Consider the following 20163-nt stretch of genomic DNA (forward strand, 5'->3'; position numbering starts at 1 on the left):
CACCCCAAGACGCACAAAAAAGTCTCTTGGACCCCCCCTCCAAACCCAACAGGAAGTCCGCCATTTTGACTTATGTGGCCATTTTTTGCTTATTTGTGTCCCTGCTTCAAAACTTTTCACGCCTCACATACTTCATCCAGTTGAGCTGAAATTCACTGTGTCCACTCAGGACACCATAGGGAATAGACGCATTCCAAAACTCTTTCAAAAGTATTACCGTGTGGCGGGGGCGTGGCCTCAAAGTTGAGTATTCGCCATTACAAAGGAACTCCCTGTATTTTCTGCAGTACTACCCATATACTTCATGTAATGTGGACAAAATCTTACACTACTGCTATGGACCCGAGTCTGAACAGAGGGAAATTGTTTAAGGCTGCGGCCAAGCAGTGTCATACAATGACTAGCAAGGCGCGCCACACAGCCCAAGGACACACAGTGACACAACAATAACATTCCGGTTATTGGACAACCCTGCTATACCACTGAGCCCCTGCTGCCCCACTTACACCCCCACTGTACACAAGTGAGTTCAAAATGTCCCATCAGGCTGCTGCCATGTTGGCCATACTGCCACATTTCCTCTTTTTTTAGGCAGCAATAACTAATTAAATATGGATGTATCAAGCGACCATTTGATCAAGAAACATTGTGATTAAAAACTGGCTACCAACTTATTAAATATCTCTAGAAAAAAATGATTTGAGGAGTGCTCTTAGATTTAATTGGGTCCATGACCTACCAAAAGAGACCCCTGAGCATTCTGACACTTGATAGTTATAGGATGATGGAAAAAGCATTTAATGACCTTACGTTACTTTTTTGTAATTGAAAAAGGTAAAAATAAAATTCAGTTTGACTTTTTTTAAAATATAAATAATTAAAATTCATAGTAAAGACCCACCTGTCTCGGCACTTTTCTCTTTGTGGGATTTGTGGTCCAGGTCTTCCTGCTGCTCTTCATTCTCATCACACATCAGTCTGTAGCAGCTGGGATTGTTTTCAGCGACCATGACGTCTATTTTTTCTAACAGAGTTATTATCTCTGCTTCATCCATCATACTTCTTGTACATGTGTGGTATCTTTTTTCAGTAAAGGTGCTGTGACCTTTCAGGTCTGTCAGCACAGTTTCAAATTTTGATTCAGACTCATGAGTCACAACTGTCATCATATAAGAAAGACTTTCTTTCCCAGCAGCCTTTGCTAACCACTGCACTCCTGATCTGTACTGACGGTTGTGCAGACCATTTGATATCAGTAGGAGAAAGGCATGAACTGGTTCATTTAATGGGATTTGGTCAATGTTTGGTAAACCAAAAATGTTAATGACTGAGATGTGTCGACCACACAATTCATACAGCTTGGATGAAAATCTGCTTGTTTGGTCTTTATGGTCAACTAAGAGGTTTTTGGATCCAACATCGATGGTACTGGTGTCACCAAGTAACACAAGTGTGAGCTCAGGCTTCACTGCAACGAACAAAAGAACATCAGCAGGTTAAAGTGTTGAGTTCTTGTTCCACCATCACAGCTTGAAATCTCAAATATCATCAGTTATCTTGTTACCTTTGCCATTGCTTCCAGCTGCCATCATATCAGTCTCTACTCTTGTGTGTTTTCTCCTTCTCGAATTTCTCTGAGGGACCTTCCCAAAGGGATTAATAAAGTATATTCTATTCTATTCTATTCTATTCTATTCTATTCTATTCTATTCTATTCTATTTCTTTCTCTCTGTTGAGGTTATTCAGAATCCACCTGAAAAAAGGAGATTTTATGTAACTCTTAGTTACGTAATTAGGCACCTGAAACCAGCTGAAGATCAACATCACATTTCTGTTAATTTAAAATTAGAGCACAGTAATTAGATCACCACATGCAAAGTACTTAAGTGAAAAAAAGGTCAATGGAAATTCCACATGAAAATTCAGGCAAACGTTCAGTTCTGAGGAGAATTCTCTGTAGCAGCACTGGGAAGAATTACTGTAGAATATAGATCTGTTAGTAAGATAATGATGATGGATATAGGAGAAAGAATCTTCAATTTACCTTGGTGTCAGATGTGCTCTCTTTGAACTGGGCTGAAGATCATGTAACAGAAATCAGAAAAACATTTAATAAACACAATATTTGGTTAAAAAACTATCAGTATTTTCACAAAGTGGAGTGTATGTATTACACTTAGCATTATATACAAATGAGGCTTAACAGGGTATTTGATTTCTGTCTTGTTGGCGCTTGTTATTCACAAAGAGCCGTCATTACATCTTACTGTCTGTCCTCCACTTTATGAGCCAGCTACAAACTGGAATATCCAGCTGGTGTTTAAATACCTGTCATGCTCCATACTGAGTCATGTTTACCCTCTGCAGTCCTGTGAGTGAAGTTTCCTTTTAATTCCATTGAGATTTATTCTGAATCTATGTGAATGTATATGTCTTTGTACAGTGGAGCATTCCTGCCTGCAGAGTTGTAAAGGAAACTTACAGACTTTTAGGAGTTTTATTAACAACATCTAGACATGCCCTGCTGCCTTTTTGTTTATTTTTATTTTATTGTAGTGTTGTCATAACTCTGCTCTGCAGCCTGCAAAGCCCTTTGTTTGTCTGAGATGTAAATTATTAATTAACAGTTTGTTATTGAGGACTGCTTCCTCATTTTCTTAGTGGTTTTGCCATCACAGAGGAAGTTGCTTACTTCATCCAGTGTGGATGAGCCTTTACAGCAGGGGTGTCCAAACTTTTTTCGGGGAGGGCAAGATTCGATAATGCGAAACTCTCCGAGGGCCAGCAGTCCCTGATGTCATTATTTTAAACAATAAAAACTGTGTATGCTGTTTTGTAATATATTACATCTTACACAGCAAACAAAATAACATCTTAGCATTCGGATGAACAGATCAGAAAATGTTATCTGAATATACAGCATAAATTTAAAACTTTCAGAAACTGTGTGGTTGTGATAACAGAGCAACAGGCAAGTTATTGACTCTACTGTGAAGGTGAGATCTGATCATATGTGGCAGGTCTGGTTTAGGAGCAGCAGACATCAGTAAAATGTCAGGTAGACCAGGTGGGAGTCATTTAGTGCTGATCTCAAAGGGTCTGTAATTTAATGTTTACACAGGTTTGCAGTGCATGGCAACGAGACGTAAAAACGTGATGACGTGACTTACGACAGATGCGTACTGAATGACGGAGTCTTTTTGAGAGAAGTGTTTAACATCAGAGAACAACAAGCAAAGACGGACTGCTCATTGCTGCTCCAGTAACACATCATAGTTTATCACAGACAGTCATGATTTACAAATGTTCGCATTTCTGGAGAGTTGCTTTTATCCAGCCGCTGGTAAAAAGGCCCGAGCAGGCTGCCGGCCAGGACGCAGCCTCCCCGTGCAGCAGGGAGCAACGAGCGTCCCTCTCTCTCTCCATCATGTCGCTTCAACTTCTCTAACGGCTCTAGCATCGCTCCCTGCTGCCCGCTCCTGCCCGCAGGGAGCGTCACGATGCACAGGGAGAGGGACGCTCCGCTCCACTCCCCTGCGCTCCTGGAGCCCCCCAGTACTCCGACACGTTCCCCAGAGGGACGCTCATTGCTGCACGGGGAGACTGCTCTCTGGCGGGAGCCCGCTCCCATGCCCCCAGTCCATGAATTCTAATAGGGCTACTATACTGCAACTAATAATGACAATATTTTGTGCGCACGTTATAAATAATTCGTGGCCACAATTTATTTTTTTACAGAGGGGCTCCGTAGTTTTGGAGAACTTCACTTTTACAGTACAGACGCTCTCTGATAGCAGGTTGTCTGCAGAGGCATGTTTAGTCTCGTGGTGAATTGTGTCGAAGTGCTGAACCGGTGTTTGCACCTTCGGAGCCCTCTGCGTAGATGGAACCAACAACCAGGCCCTGCAGCACCGCCTGACGCACCACGATGCAGACTGAGAGGGAGATAATGTTCTGCTCAGAGAATCGTGATGCAAACGTTACACAATGAGTTAAAAACAAAAATAAGAATTGCCTGTTGATTTTGTATGATTTATGATTGTATGATATGTTTGGCTGGCGGGCCAAGAATTACACATTTTAAGATAGAAGCCGCGGGCCATAGAAAATCCGCCGCGGGCCGTAGTTTGGACACCCCTGCTTTACAGTAATGAGCATGCAAGTTACAGTCTTACCGCCACCTAGTGGCATCTATCTTTTGTACATATCTATGTTGCTGTACTTCTCTGGAGAGGAGAACCAAGGAGAAGAGATCAATAGAGAAAAAAGGAGAAGTGCCCCCCTCGCGGACTGCAAGGGGTGTGAGGGGCCACTCAATGCTTGCAGCGTTGATTTATTCTCACCTGTAGATAGCTGGGATAGGCTCCAGCCCCCATGACGCAGCACTGCAGGACAAAGATGATGGATGCGCAGAGGATGGAAAACGAAACTTAAACAACTTGTGTTGGTGTTTGCTCAGCTCTGCCTTCTCTCTGTAGACATGGGTGTGGTGACAGGAAAATGAAAGTGAAAGAGTTTTTCATTGTGATCGAGTGACTTAAACAAATAAACACATTTATTTGTGTTTTTAAACAAAGGAAACCAGACGCACTTGAATTTCAAGACATTTGGCTTCTCATCTGAGGAGGCTTCCTCCACTCTGACTGCATGCCACACAGACTTTTTATGACTACAAGCTATAATACACCACATACTGTCATAGTACTGTGCTCTGTAAAACTGTTGAAATATTATGCAGTACAACTGTGACACAAGTCAAGATGATCAAAAATATGTGGACACGGTCTATCAGTAATAATAACCACTTCTTTGCATTGTTGACATTTATTGATACCAGCAGAGCTCAGTGGCCTCTCTTCAACACATACTGACATTTAGAACCTCTTTATGTAAAACACTATGTTGTATAACTTACCTTTTGTTGTGTGTCCTCAGCTCTGTCTGGTCTGTGTAGAAGGAGCTGCTGTATCACAGCTCCTCCCAGCCCTCCTCTGATATATGTAGGGGCGTCTTAGAAACCCCACAGATCTCATTGGTGGAATAAACTAACAGGGCTGTACAGCTCATGAATATTAGTTGTGAATTCATAATAATGAAAGAGACAACTGACAGCAGCACAGAGGAGAACATGTAAAATCCAATAGCATCGACTAGCTGACTGTCAGGATCTGATCCACAGCTGATTAGAAAAACAGAGTTAGTGTACATGTGAGGAGATTGTCTTCCTGTTTTTGCTGAGCTTCATTTATATCAGTTAAAGTTTAAATAAACATGCTTTGCATCAGATTTTTAATTCTAAACATTATAGTAATAAAAACATCAAACAAAGTAAAAGAAACATTCAGTCTTTTAATACATCGGCCTGAAATGATCAGGAAATGAAATCTAATACTGACGGACAGATAACTGGATATTATGCAGGTTACAGGTGCAGTCAGCGGACAGAGATCAGAGGAATATTAGAACTTTATAAGTGTAAAAAATGATTTTTTAGTCTAATGACAGTAAATTCACTTTTGAAGCTGATCGTCTTTATTGGTGCTGAACGTTGTGATGTTAAGGTTTTACTGAGAACACTCAAATCTGTGTATCACAGCAGTAATGTAGTGCAGAGAGGAGGGGCGGTGAAGGATCCAGATCGTATTGCGTCAGTGGGTAACGTACTGCGTCACTTCCTGTTTCGACACTGTCCTGTTTGTTCACTTGGTGTGCGCTGTTGGTGCTACGGACTTTCTGCATTAGACATATTGTGTTTGCTTTTATTGTGGTAATACACAAGCACCGTAGTGTTAGAGTTAAGTGCACCAGTTTCTGGGTTCCCTTCTCGTTTACCACTGTAGCGAAGCTTACCGTAACTTAGCGGTTAGCATTAGCGCTTAGCATGGCTTCTTCCACTCGCTCTGCATCTCCCTCTCCTGCTCACTGCACGGTGTGTGACATGTTCAGTTACTCCTCTGCCTCCTTTAGTGAGCATGAGGTGTGCACAAAGTGTAGCTTATTCACAGTCTTGGAGGCGAGGCTAAGCGAGTTAGAGGGTCGGCTCCGCATGTTAGATAATAGACCTGTAGCCACAGCAGCTAGCCAGCAGCAGTTAGCCTGTGCGGACCAGCCTGCCTTAGCTGATGTTATCCGCACCCCGGCAGCCCCTGAGCAGCCGGGAAGTCAGAGAGGTTGGGTGGCGGTTCGAAGGAAGCGTAGCCCGAAACAAAGGCCCGTGGTTCACCACCAGCCGCTTGACATATCGAACCGTTTTTCCCCACTCGGCGACACACCCGCTGAGAAGCCGACCCTGGTTATTGGCGACTCTGTTTTGCGGCATGTAAAGCCGACACCAGCGGCTATAGTTAAGTGCATCCCGGGGGCCAGAGCGGGCGACATAGAGGGTAGCCTGAAGCTGCTGGCGAGAGATAAGCATAAATACAGTAGGATTATAATTCACGTCGGTGTTAATGACACCCGGCTTCGCCAGTCAGAGGTCACTAAAGTTAATATTGAGTCGGTGTGTAATTTAGCTAAAACCATGTCGGACTCCGTAGCGTTCTCTGGTCCCCTCCCAAATCTGACCAGTGATGACATGTTTAGCCGCATGTCCTCGCTCCGTCGCTGGCTGTCATGGTGGTGTCCAGAAAACAACGTGGCCTTTATAGATAACTGGGAAACTTTCTGGGGGAAACCTGGCCTTATTAGGAGAGACGGCATCCATCCCACCCAGGGTGGTGCAGCTCTGATTTCTAGCAACATAGCCAAGTTTATTAGACCAACCTGACAACCCAGGGTCGAGGCCAGGAGGCAGAGTCGCTGTCCTACACACCTCTCTGCTGCTTCTGGAGGACTGCCGCCCTCAGTTAGAAACACATTAAACACAAATACACATAGAAACACTAAGCTTAATAATGTTATTGAAGTGGTGACGGTCACACGTCCTCCCACAGTTCATCAAGCACACAAGTTAAGATATATTAATCATAATAACCTCATAAAAATACACACTAACACACACAAACACATAGAACAAGGTAACAGAACACTCAGGTGTGGATTGTTTAACATACGATCCCTACACTCTAAGTCGCTCTTAGTTAATGATCTAATTATTGATCATCACACTGATATACTTTGTCTCACTGAGACTTGGTTACAGGGTGAAGAATATGTTGCTTTAAATGAATCAACTCCGTCCTGTTATACTAACTGTCATGTTCCTAGAGTTACAGGTCGCGGAGGAGGAGTGGCAGCAATCTACCGCTCCAGTCTTCAGATGAATCCTAAACCTAAGTCTACTCATACTTCTTTTGAGAGTCTCACTCTCAGCCTGTCTCACGGAAGCTGGAAGAAGTCAGAATTTGTTTTACTCGTCGTAGTGTATCGTCCACCTGCTGCTGCTTATTCAGAGTTCCTGCTGGAGTTTTCAGACTTTGTATCAAGTTTAGTGCTTAGCACAGATAAAGTCATTATAGTGGGTGACTTTAACATTCATATGGACGTCGACTCCGACAGTCTGAAGATTGCCTTCAACTCACTCTTGGATTCAGTTGGGTTCTCTCAGTTAGTAAATGAACCCACACACTGTCACAGTCACACCCTCGACCTGGTTCTCACCTACGGCCTGGAAGCTGAGAACCTGCTAGTGTGGTCTCAAAATCCTGTTCTTTCAGATCACTCATTAATAACTTTTGACTTCTCTCTTTCAGACCTACCAGCACCTGAGGAAAAGGTCTACTACAGCAGATGTCTGTCTGAAGACGCCGTAAAGCAGTTTAGGACAGCAATCCTACCAGTACTCCCCACAGTCCCAAGTACTGATGGGGGTACCAACTTAAATGTTACTCCTGCAGAGCTGGACCGCTTTGTCAACAACACTGCAGACACACTACACTCAGTCTTAAACAGGATTGCTCCACTGAAGAAGAAGAAAACTACAAACCAGAAGAGGCTAGCTCCGTGGTACAACTCAAACATCCGATCACTGAAACGGATTACACGTAGGATGGAGAGGATGTGGCAGTCCTCTAAATCAGATGACTCCCGGAGGATCTGGAGAGACAGTCTGCTGACGTATAAGAAGGCCCTTCGTAAAGCCAGGACAGCCTACTATTCATCACTAATAGAAGAAAACAAGAACAACCCACGCTTTCTCTTTAACGCCGTGGCCAGGCTGACAAAGAGCCACAGCTCTGTGGAGCCTCGCATTCCTGCAGCTCTTAGTAGTGAAGACTTCATGAGCTTCTTCACTGATAAAATCACCACTATTAGAGGACAAATCAACCACAATCTCTCTGTGACCGCTGAGGATACACCGCCACTTCTGGAAACGGATCCTGATCTAACTCTGGACTGCTTCGCGCCCATCGGCCTCCCTGAGCTGACCACCAGCATCAGCAAGTCTAAACCTACTACCTGTCTTCTGGATCCGATCCCTTCACAGCTCCTCAAGGATGCTATTCCTCTGATCGGAGACTCTATATTAGGACAGATCAACTTGTCTCTGGAAACAGGATATGTACCACAGGCTTTTAAAACTGCTGTGATCATTCCGATACTTAAAAAACCTTCACTGGACCCGGACGTCCTAGGAAACTACAGACCGATCTCCAACCTCACCTTTATCTCCAAACTACTTGAAAGAGCTGTTGTAAGTCAGCTAAATGACCACCTGTGTAGTAACAGTCTGTTTGATGCTTTCCAGTCTGGTTTCAGAGCCCATCACAGCACAGAAACAGCACTGCTTAAAGTCACCAATGACCTCCTCATGGCATCGGACCGGGGTCTCGTCTCTGTACTCGTTCTACTGGATCTCAGTGCTGCCTTCGACACCGTAGACCATCGCATCCTGCTACACAGATTGGAACATGAGATCAGGATTACAGGAACAGCACTGCGCTGGTTTAAATCATATTTATCTGACAGATTTCATTTTGTTCACACTAACGATGTGTCTTCCACAGGTACAAGGGTTAACCACGGTGTTCCACAGGGTTCTGTGCTCGGACCGATCCTGTTCACCCTCTACATGCTCCCTCTAGGATACATCATCCAGAAGCACGGCATAAACTTTCATTGTTATGCTGATGATACCCAGCTGTATTTATCCATGAAGCCTGAAGAAACGGAGCCGCTAGTCAGACTACAGGCGTGTCTAAAGGACATAAAGGACTGGATGTCCTCCAACTTTTTACTATTAAACTCGGACAAGACTGAGGTCATTGTTTTTGGACCGAAACATCTCAGAACTAGTTTATCAGATAATACTTTCTCCCTGGATGGAATTACTCTGGCCTCCAGTACGACTGTGAGGAACCTTGGAGTTATCTTTGATCAAGACATGTCATTTGTCTCTCATATTAAGCAGGTCTCCAGGACCGCTTTCTTTCACCTGCGTAATATTACTAAGATCAGGAGCATCCTCTCTCAGAGTGATGCTGAAAAGCTCATCCATGCTTTTGTCACTTCAAGACTGGACTACTGCAACTCTTTATTGTCAGGATGTCCACATTACTCCATCAACAGTCTGCAGCTGATCCAGAACGCAGCAGCTAGAGTTCTGACAGGATGCAGCCAAAGGGATCATATCTCTCCTGTTCTAGCGTCTCTTCACTGGCTCCCAGTGGACTCAAGAATACACTTCAAGATCCTTCTTCTAACCTACAAGGCTCTTCATGGACTTGCTCCATTGTATCTGCAGGACCTGATTGTACCATATGTTCCTAATAGGACACTCAGATCTCTGAGTGCAGGTTTACTAGTAGTTCCTAGGATTCATAGAAGTAGAATGGGAGGACGAGCTTTCAGCTATCAGGCACCGCTATTATGGAACCAGTTACCAATCTGGGTCCGAGAGGCAGACACTGCCTCCACCTTTAAGACTAGACTTAAAACTTTTCTGTTTAGTAAGGCGTACAGTTAGCCTTAGACCTAGTGTGTAGCACAGCTATGCTGCTCTAGGCCTACGTTGTCGGGGGGCACAAACATGATCCACTGAGCAGTGTCCCTCTCACCCTCTAACCTCTCCTTTTCTCTCCTTAGTCTGGCTCACACTGGTCTCAAGACCTGGATGATGACCTGCAGTCCGGCCCGTGAAGTCTCTCTTGCTCTACGTTGTCGGGGGGCACAAACACGATCCTCTGAACACCCTCTGACCTCTCCTCCACTCTCCTTAGTCTGGATCATACTGGGTAATATCGTCTCATAATCTGTGTTAACTGTCTTCCTTGTAGTTCTGTGCCTCGCTCTCGCTCTCTCTCTTTGCAGGTCTCAAGACCTGCATACTGACCTGCAGTCTCTCCTGTGCTCATCGACTTCACTAGCCCCTGCTGCTCATCTTTACTATCAAATTACTATTCCTACTTATGGACCGACGATATATATAGATATCTATTACAATATAATCACTGTTTCATCTTGCTGTCATGTTTGCTCTGTACTGTATCATGTTTGTATCATGTTTGCTCCTCTCTCCCTCTCTCTCTTTCTCCTTCATCCTCTCTCTCTCTCTCTCTCTCTCTCTCTCTCTCCCTCATCCTCTCTGACTAGCAGCAGGACTGGTTCCCCCTTAAGTTGACGGGTCCTGCTCAAGGTTTCTTCCTCTTAAAGGGAGTTTTTCCTTGCCACAGTGCTCTTAGGGGGGTTCCTGTGAAGCGCTTTGAGACAATGTCTGATTGTAATATGCGCTATATAAATAAAACTGAATTGAATTGAATTAGATCCTGCTCCTGTCTGAAAGTGGATCAGTAACCAGACTCTTGTTTCCATGTCTTTCCTCTCCTAGGTCTTTATGAACTCAGGTCTGAAGGAGGTCTGAGTCTCTAGACCTTGATCTCTTCCTCGTCCTCGGTTAAGGCGTGTGATGGTTTGTGGTTTTGGGAAACAGCCGGAGACGAGCTGCTGCTGCTCGTCCTCCTTCCTTTTGTGAAGGACCCTCCACCATAATGACGGGACAGCACGTCAGCTGCCCTCTGGAACCTTTCAGCCTCCATCCCAGGCTCTGCTCTCTGAGGAGACCCAGTGGACCCATCAGGTGTCCTCACAGACCTCTTTTCCTCCTCTGTCCAGTTAGAGCTACAGGTGCGCCCCCTGCTGTTTGTAATCCAGCCTGTGGAAGGGCTGGGTGAAGTCACTGCAGGGGTCTGCACAGGTGTGTCTGTTAGAGAGCTGTCTTCATCTTCCTCTCCATCCTCTTCCTCACCTGCTGCCTGGCTGTGACCAGATATCTGAAGACAGTCGGGGTTCTCGATGAAGCTCAGCATCTCAGTCATGAGAGAGGGGCCGAGGTCCACGGTGAAGGAGGTGAGGGAGTCTGAACGTGTCAGCGTGATGCCTGGAGCAAGGTCTTTGTGGATGTCGCCATCTTGGAACTGTCTTTCCAGACGAGAGAGGTGGGGCAACGTGACAAATCCAGACTGTAGACCTGCAGGAAGACAAAAACAAGACACAGAGGACACTGTCCCAAAAGTCCTGCTCTCCAGTGACTTCTTACTGAGAGAAAGAGCTGTTGTACTTCCTGTTTTATTCATCGACTTTCTGTCTGTCAGCATGAATTAAAAAAGGTTCAAATGATGGACTGCATAAAAGAAAAAGGGTCTCTGTGCAGCTTGACCTCTTAGACTGACAGCAGGTGAGACACGATTTCACCCATCCTGTAGTATTACAGTGATACATTTTAAGGCATCTTAGGGGTAACAACATCATAACATCCTGGATCACTCAGAGGAAGTGCAGCACCTGTAAGCTTCAAACTGATGAAAAGAAAATAATGGGCCTTGTAAAGATGTCAGTTACACTTCTTCACCACAGGGTGGCAGTCTGTACCAACCCCAGCACTAACTTTAGGTGCTTTTCACAGTAAACCACACTGCTGAGTCTGACAGGTGGTACAAAACGAAAGCAGCATGAAGCTGCTGAAAGGGCTGAAAATGCTCTGCTGATAAAATTATGAATTATGTTTGTTCAAATTCTTCATGAGCTGGGTAATAAATGTGGAGACAGAGGGGGGATTTCCAGCTCAGACTCTGCAGACAGCTGATCAGCTCTGATTGGTCCATATATAACATATACATATTTAACATATATAATGAAGGATGTGTTTCTGCACACAGGAAGTGATCAACAGGTTTCTTTTTTTCTATCTCTGCAGCACTGCTTACCATTTGTTCACCTCTGCTGGTGATGGAGAGATGAGGAGGGACATTTGAATCCAGAGAAGTGATTCATTGGACGTCTTTAAGTGGAGCGTGAATCAACATTTATTATTTAATTTACCAGCAAATGACAACATACAACATTAAAACATGACCAGTGACGCCTGGTATAAATGGGCTCGTGGGGTTAAACCCTCCCTATGTTAATTAATAAAGATGAGAAAGTTATTGTCTAAATAACATACAAAAGATTTTTATAAGTTTAATATTTAATTTTAGTGAAACCTAAAGCACAGCACCAAAGAGTTAAAAGAATAACACAGGATATCTCTAAATGGGTTAATTTAATGCAGCCCATGTTCATCAATCTTATTTTCCGGGTGTAAATGATTGACAGGTATCATGTTCCGCCCTCACCGTTTATTGGTCATTTAGGCTAACTTCATTTAGCCCACAGGCCGACTGACCAATCAGCAGCGGGCTGGCGCCGGGTAAATGATTGACAGGTGTCGTTTCACGCCCCCGTGATTTACTTGTCATTTGGGCTGATTTCATTTAACCGAAGAAGAAGAAGAAGAAGACGAAGAAGAAGAAGAAGAAAACCGGCGGGCGCTAGCATGAATGAGGAGTTTCATCACTCAAACTTATTTTTTAAGTGTTTTCTACGAAGTAAAATGGGACAGGACAGACTAAACGTCCTGGCTATGCTCTCTATCGAGCAGGAGTTCATCAGAACAGCAGACTTTAATGACATCTTTGCTCCCAGAACGGCCGTCAGAGTGAGCTTCTATTCAAATACGGTAAGCCCCAGTTTATAAACTGCTAGCTAGCAGGCTGAAGATAACAACAGCTGAGCTAACGTGGACGATACTGAGCAGTGTCCAGTCCAGTCAAGCTTAACTGTCAAGCTAAAGATGCTAAATGATGGAATTTAGCCTGTATGCATTTGTACTGCTAAGGTGCACTGATGGAAGTGACGTGTGCTGTAAGATAAGATCATCCTTTATTAGTCCTCCATAGTGGAAATCCTCCAACAGTTTTATTCTGTAAATGTAATGTTTAAGATCCATAATGCAGGTTTAAGAACATAGTTTAATCTTCTGTATTGGAGCCATTGTAAAAGATACTGTCCTTGTATAATTAAATATAAATTATAAATAATGCCATGTTGAACATTCAAAAGTTGCTTTTGAGAAACTTTAATGCTATGCTGTGTATATTAATATTGAGGCAACTTTGTACATTGCTCTGTTTTTAGTGCACAAGTTTTTGCACATGAGTTTTGAAGTTCATTTGTATCGAAAGTTATTTATTTGGTTATATTATGCAGGTAGGCTACTGCTGTGTATTGAGAGGCCGTGTCCAGTGCGTTACCTCAACTCACCACAAGCAATACACCAGACAGGACCGAGGCGTGGCTTTGAACCAACACATGTAGGCTCCAACCACTGTTAACTCGCCACCACAAGTAATACACCAGGACAGAAATGGAGCAAGTATCTTTTATTCCTGAGAAGACGAATGGAACAGAAACAGCAATCCCAGGAGGCTGCCCAGTGGACAGACGTCCTATCTGACACAGGTCAGCAGAAATTTGCTATTCACTCTGTTTAGAAATGCTGATGGTGTATACTACATATGTGTTTGTCTTTTACTAACATTTGAATTGTTTTGATGAATACACTTTTATTCCAAAAAGTAAAACATCAGACATTAAAGCAGAATTTGAATTACTTTCATTATTAACCCAAGAAATCAAACTCACTAATTTTGTTTACATTTAATTAACCTCCATTACACAGTAAGGCTAGATATCAGAACAGCAGAAGATTAAGATAAGGCTAAAAAAACTACACATTATACTATGTCAGATTTCAGTATATGTTCATCATGTTTTGGATTAAAATACAGACACAATATACCAAAACAGAAATCATTTAGAATCAGGTAAACTGTTTGGTAAATAAATCTTCCTACATTCACATAAAAATAAAGAAACAAAATCACATAGTATGTTTTCCAAAACTCTAATCAATAACATGAGAGATCAGAATGTGTTGAATAATAACATTCTTCAGACATTTTAACTTTCATTGTTTACATCATGTCTGAATCAAAACAGCTCAATGAAGAATAAAACAAGCTGATTAAATGAGGTCAATATAACACGCTGACTCATTAATCAAACATGTTTCCTGATGTCAGACTGATCAACTGTGGTTTGAGTGAACTGTTCACATATGATCTTTAAATCAGTGTCTGTGTTTTGTTTTAAATGGTTTTAAAGAGTGGACACATGATCAGTTATAATTCTGCTGGTTCACTCACAGTTTGTACATTTCATCCAGACTTTGAATAGCTTCTTCTTTTGTGTGTTTTCTCCACTCACTGGGAATTTCACCTTTGTCATAAAATTTGTGGCCATAGAATTCTTCCAGTTCTGTTTGGAATCGACACACAAACCACGTCCAGTATTTCAGTTTAGACTCATCAGGGGTAATTCTCCAGTTTGCATACCTCGGTCCAGCTGTTCTGTACTTTTTAAAAGGGACTCTGTGTTTTGAATCAGGTTCAGGGTGAAATCTTCCATCACTTGCAACATTTGTTGTGCAGAAATCTACACTCATTATATCTGTGTTTCTGTAGTGCCAACCTCTGACTGAAGCAGATCGATGAAAAGGGACACTGTGGTCTTCAGGACTGTGATCTTTCAGGGTGTTGGTGCAAACAGCTGCACAGAATGGACAAGTTACCCAGCAGCAGTTACACAGCTGATCAATGAGGATTTGATCAGGACTCTGCCTGAAATCCTTCAGTTTAGTCACTGAGAGGGAGCTCACCTCCTCCATGATGGGTTTAAGACCTTTCTCTATCTCCTCTTTAAGGAAGTCAAACTTTTCTATGTCTCTGAAGTTCTGACAACTGATGGTACCAAGAGTCAGATTTTCGTTCAGCAAAGTGGAAAATTCTTCCACCCACATGTCTGTGCCTCCTTTCTGGGTTTTGACTGTTGCAGTAGATAAAGCTGTTCTGATGAGGGTCTTGATGTCATCAACATTCTTCTTGAGTATATCCAGAACTTTACCTTTGATTTCTCTGAGGATGTATTTCTCCACCTCTTCTTTTATGAAGGTCTTCACATAATTCTTTGGATGTTTGATGTAAGTGATAAAGGTTTTAAAATCCTCTTTCTCTGCAAGTGACTTCAGAACATGTTTCTCCAAGTCCAACCTGTTCCCACTGAATGCTGGGAAACTGCACTTCATCTCTCCAGCGACATCGATTGCAGTCTTGTTACAGACAGCTTCAATGGTGGAAGCTTTCAGTTTCTCACAGATCATTTCTCCAAACACGACAGCAGAGGAGTTTCCTTTGCAGAAGCTTCTGAAGATGTTGTAATATTCTGTTTTCTTGCTGTTTAAGTAAGTGCGAGAATCATTGTTCTTTTTGTATGTCATGTGAGACTGTGAGAGGAAACTCTCTGCTCTGTCAAAAACATACAGAATGAGATCAACTCTAAACTCCTTTTTGAATGTGTATTTCTTCTCTGATTCAAACTCTGTCACTTTCTCTTGAACTTTTTTGGCAGCTTCCTCTAAGTAAGCTGGACTGTAGCCTCTTGTTGTTACAGGCTTGGTCTTAATATCATCAATGCATTGTTGCTCCACATCATTTATGAGAGATCTGATCTGTTCTTGGTCCTCAAACTTTAAAGGTGTCTTTGAGCCAAATACCGTTTGTGCAGCTCTGAATGCAGCTTTGACCACATTTGTGTTTTTCTGTTTTTTGTGGATTATGTAACCAGAGTAATCTCCAACCTCTGATATCATTGGGTATCCACCACTGCTTTTGGATTCATCTATGAGAGACCATTCTATACCATGCCTTTGAAGGATCAACATCTGGTCTTCTTTCAAGTTGATGTTTCCTATGGGTTTTGTATTTCCAGTTAGTTCAGTGACCCAGTGTCTCCAAACAGAGTTAAACTGCTTTTTCAGCTCCTCTTCATCTGTTGCATTGTCTTTTAACTGGTGAGCGAGCTCTTTGCTTTTTTGCAGCAGTTTGTTCTCAAACTCTGTCTTCTTCTCATCCATCTTTTTACGAGCATTTTTCTGCTCAATAAGTACATCCAGTTTTCTTTTCACTTCTTTCACCAGTTCTTCATGAAACTCCTTAATTTTGGTTTCAAATCGGCCTCGCCACTGAACCAAGATTTCTTTGTCACTGTTCTCCTCAAAGTACTTTGTCATGTCTGTTTTGATGTTTTCATGTGTTTCTTTCATTTCTTCGTAAAGGTCACTGAGATTAACCCTCTCTTGTTTCCCATTTTCAATGCTGGTATGAAGCTGGTTTTCAACAGTCAGCATGTAGCTCCTCATGGTCCAGGTCCAGTTTCCATACTGGACCTCTAGTTTTCTGTATGTTACAATTTCCAGTGTGTTTTTGAAGCTGAAAACAAAGTGTTCATTCATCAGGGCGTTCCACAGGTCCTGGATTTTGCTTTTGAAATGTGAGAGACGGATTCCATCAGACCGTGAAGCCTTAGACCGGATGATGTTCTTCAGTTCTTGGACACTCTCACTGTAACCTGGATTTGGAGGTGCCATCGGTGGACTTCCCTCCCATAACTGAGCAAAGTATTTCACATCTGTTTGCACATCAAATTTAATGACATCACTGAAGCACTCTGCATTACAGGCCTCCTCTTTGGCTGCTAGTTTAGCCATCTGGTCCAGTTTTTCCTGCAGGCGTCTCTTTCCCTCCATGTTTTTCTCTGCAGCTGTGATATCTGTCACATTCTGGTGAACAAACACACAACTTGGAGAAAGTTTCACTTTCTTCATCCTCATGAAAGCCTGTACGACAATCTGTAGAACATCCTGCATCTCAGCTGGATTCTCACCAAAGATGTTGATCAGTGTCAAGTTTCCCAGACCAACAACAAATGTTGCCAGTTCATTGTCGTGGTGAAGAGTGGTGTTACCTGCCAACTCCAGAGCACGCAACCCTTCAGTGTCCACCACTAGAATGTAGTCAAACTTGAAGTCTTTCTGGATTTCTTCTGAGACTTTGACCAGCTGCATGAAGGCCCCTCTGGTGCACCTGCCAGCACTCACTGCAAACTGCAGACCAAACATGGCGTTCAGCATTGTTGACTTTCCACTGCTTTGTACACCCAAAACTGACAACACAAACACTCTTGGGTCTCCCAGTTTCTTGATGACTTCCTCTAAAAGACTAGTGATCCATGTTAAAGGAACATGGCCTGCATCGCCATCCATCAGCTCCATCATGTGTCCTGATATCATCAGATCTGCAGCCAGCTCAGGGTATTTAGACCAGTCAGGTTGTCTGCTGGTTGTTTGTCTCCCCTCAGATTTATAGGCTTCAAAGATCTGTCCCATTTCTCTAAAGATGTGCTCCAAGCCAAAGGTGGCCGACTGCAGTTTTTTAGATATTTGTTCAAGTTCTTTTTGCTTGTTCATGAACTCATCAGATTTTCCATGTTTCTTCTTCAGATCCAAGACCTGAGACCAGGTTTGATCATAGCTTTGCAGAATTGAAGAGAGATCATCTGTGGAGAGATCATCTATAAAGATCTGAGTCCATTTCAAGAAGTACTCTTTCTCCTCTGATGACAACGACAAGAGACTTTCAGTGAATGACTTCATCAGGTCACTACAGGAAGCAGTGCATTGTTGTTGTCGGATTTGTTGAAGTTTTTGTTGCTTCTGAATTTTTTCCTTCTCAATGTTTCCTCTGAGGTGATACAGTTCTTTCATTATTCTGCTCCACTCGTGCCACAGTTGGCCTTGACAGGGGAGAAATCTGTCTTTGATCTTTGAAATATCCATCCCTTGAAGCAAGTTTGATATTTTCTTTGCAGCCTCTTTCCCTTTTTGGCAGACTGAGTCATCTTCATCCACTCTGATTCCAGAGACTTCCGCCATAGATTCAAGCTGGAAGGATGAATGTGGTCCAGACAAAATCTTTCTAAGAATTCCTTTTAGTTCTTCAGAAACATCTGACTGACTTCTATCTTTGAGACCTATTATGTATTTTTCTGGTTTGACCTGAACCGCATCACAGTCATCATCAGCCGTCAGAATAATGAGTGGCTTCGTGGATTTGTAAAGTTCTGTGATGGCTGCAGTATTGATGTGGCTTTTTTCCAGAGTTGGTACAAGAACAACATTAACTGAGGATTTTTCAGTCAGTATTTCTCGCTGTTTTTCATTCAGCAGAGCATCTCCATGAAGGTTACAGAAGGCAGTGCAGTCAGTGAAGGAATCATCAGGTTTTCCAGCAGGGCAGTACCAGGCGATCTCTGCCACTCCATCCATCAGGTGATGAGTTTTGGTGCTACCTGGGCAGTTTCTGTGGAAGAAGGTGCTGTGACGGTCGTTGATCAAGGAGTTCATGAGCTGAGATTTAGACAAAGACAGCGAACCCAGACGGAAACATGACACCATGGGTGTTTGAGCATTGCAAATGGGCATGCTGTTCATGGTGACAGATTTTGGATCGTCTTGGAGTAGGATTATCTTCCATGTTTTGATGATCTGTCTGAACGTCCACAGAGGACATGTGAGTTCCTTTGTGAGTGGGTCAAGAACAAGGAGAGGTAAGGCGTACTGACACTGTGATAGCTTTGTGATCATCTGCTGCTTCAGGAAGCTGTCTGAGCAGTGAAATACTGCCATTTGAACATCCAGTGGATGCACATCATTCTGTTTACATTGACTAGAAGCTTTCCTTTTTCTTAGCAATGCGTTTAAATCACTGACATCTGTGTCAACACATTCCAAATCTGGATCAGACCATGAGATACCTGCATCAGGACTGTCTCTTCTTACAGGAATATATCTGGCTCTGTAGTCTAACCTCATTAACCTGTGAAGAAACGTTTGAGCGAGGTCCTTCTCAGATGTGACATGACTCTGCTTCATAGGTGGAGTAATTTTAAGAAAGTCTGCTGGTGTCATCTTCTGTTGATATTGTTCTTGAAGATGAAGTCTGGTGATCAGAGTTTCTATTTTGTTTTGACGGTCTGTCTCTCTCTTCTCTTCAGAAACATTCAACTGCTGGAATGAATAAATAGAGATTTATTGATTATGATTAGCACATTTTCTTTCTGAAAATCTTTAGTTTAACTTCGCCTGATCAGAGTTTGTGATGAATGTTTTCAGTAATTGTTAAGCTAAGAAAATGCTATTTAGGTCAACACCAAGATCAATCATTCATTAAAATGATACACTGCTCAAAAAACATAAAGGGAAAACTAAAATAACACCTCCTAGATCGTAATGAAATATTTCAGTTGAAAATCTCATCTCATTGCATAGTGAAATACGTTGAGAACAAAATAACATGAAAATGATCAATATAAATCAAAATTATCAACCCATGGAGGTCTGGATTTAAAATCATACTCAAAATGAAAGTGGAAAATCACATTACAGGTTGATCCAACAAGACAAGTCAAAATGAGGCTCAGTGGTGTGTGTGGCCTCCACGTGCCTGTATGACCTCCCTATAACACCTGGGCATGCTCCTGATGAGGCGGTGGATGTTGTCCTGAGGAATCTCCTCCCAGTCCTGGATTAAAGCATCAGTCAACTCCTGGAAGGACCAGCATATGGTCTCACAATAGGTCTGAGGATCTCATCCCGGTACCTGATGGCAGTCAGGGTACCTCTGGCTAGCACATGAAGAGCTGTGCGGCCCTCCAAAGAAATGCCTCCCCACACCATTACTGACCCACCACCAAACCGGTCATGCTGGAGGATGTTACAGGCACCAGAATGTTCTCCACGGCGTCTCCAGACTCTGTCATGTCTGTCATGTGCTCTGTGTGAACCTGCTCCCATCCATGAAAAGCACAGGGCACCAATGGTGAATCTGCCAAACTTGGTGTTCTCTGGCAAATGCCAATCACCCTGCACAGTGTTGGGCTGTAAGCACAAGCCCCACTTGTGAACAGGGCTCTTATACCACCCTCATGGAGTCTGTTTCTGACAGTTTGAG

At 43.0% G+C, this 20163-nt stretch overlaps 1 protein-coding gene across 7 annotated transcripts in view; it reads right to left on the reverse strand.

Annotated features, from left to right (window-relative positions):
• LOC114439432 (interferon-induced very large GTPase 1-like) overlaps window positions 1-20163 on the reverse strand; it is a 47972-nt gene that overhangs the window by 20143 nt on the left and 7666 nt on the right. For 3 of the 7 annotated variants that reach the window (XM_028411363.1, XM_028411360.1, XM_028411361.1), the window contains one exon: window positions 902-1007. The exons of 1 other annotated variant lie outside the window; for it this stretch is intronic. In XM_028411363.1, the coding sequence (XP_028267164.1) occupies window positions 902-1007 (106 nt within the window). Of the gene's footprint in view, window positions 1-901; window positions 1469-1564; window positions 1755-2045; window positions 2078-4344; window positions 4474-4916; window positions 5024-13623; window positions 19221-20163 lie in introns of those variants that run through there. 3 more of the 7 variants (XM_028411364.1, XM_028411367.1, XM_028411366.1) reach the window with 3 other exon arrangements.

Source organism: Parambassis ranga, chromosome 8, assembly GCF_900634625.1.
Source record: "Parambassis ranga chromosome 8, fParRan2.1, whole genome shotgun sequence".
Classification (NCBI taxonomy): domain Eukaryota; kingdom Metazoa; phylum Chordata; class Actinopteri; family Ambassidae; genus Parambassis; species Parambassis ranga.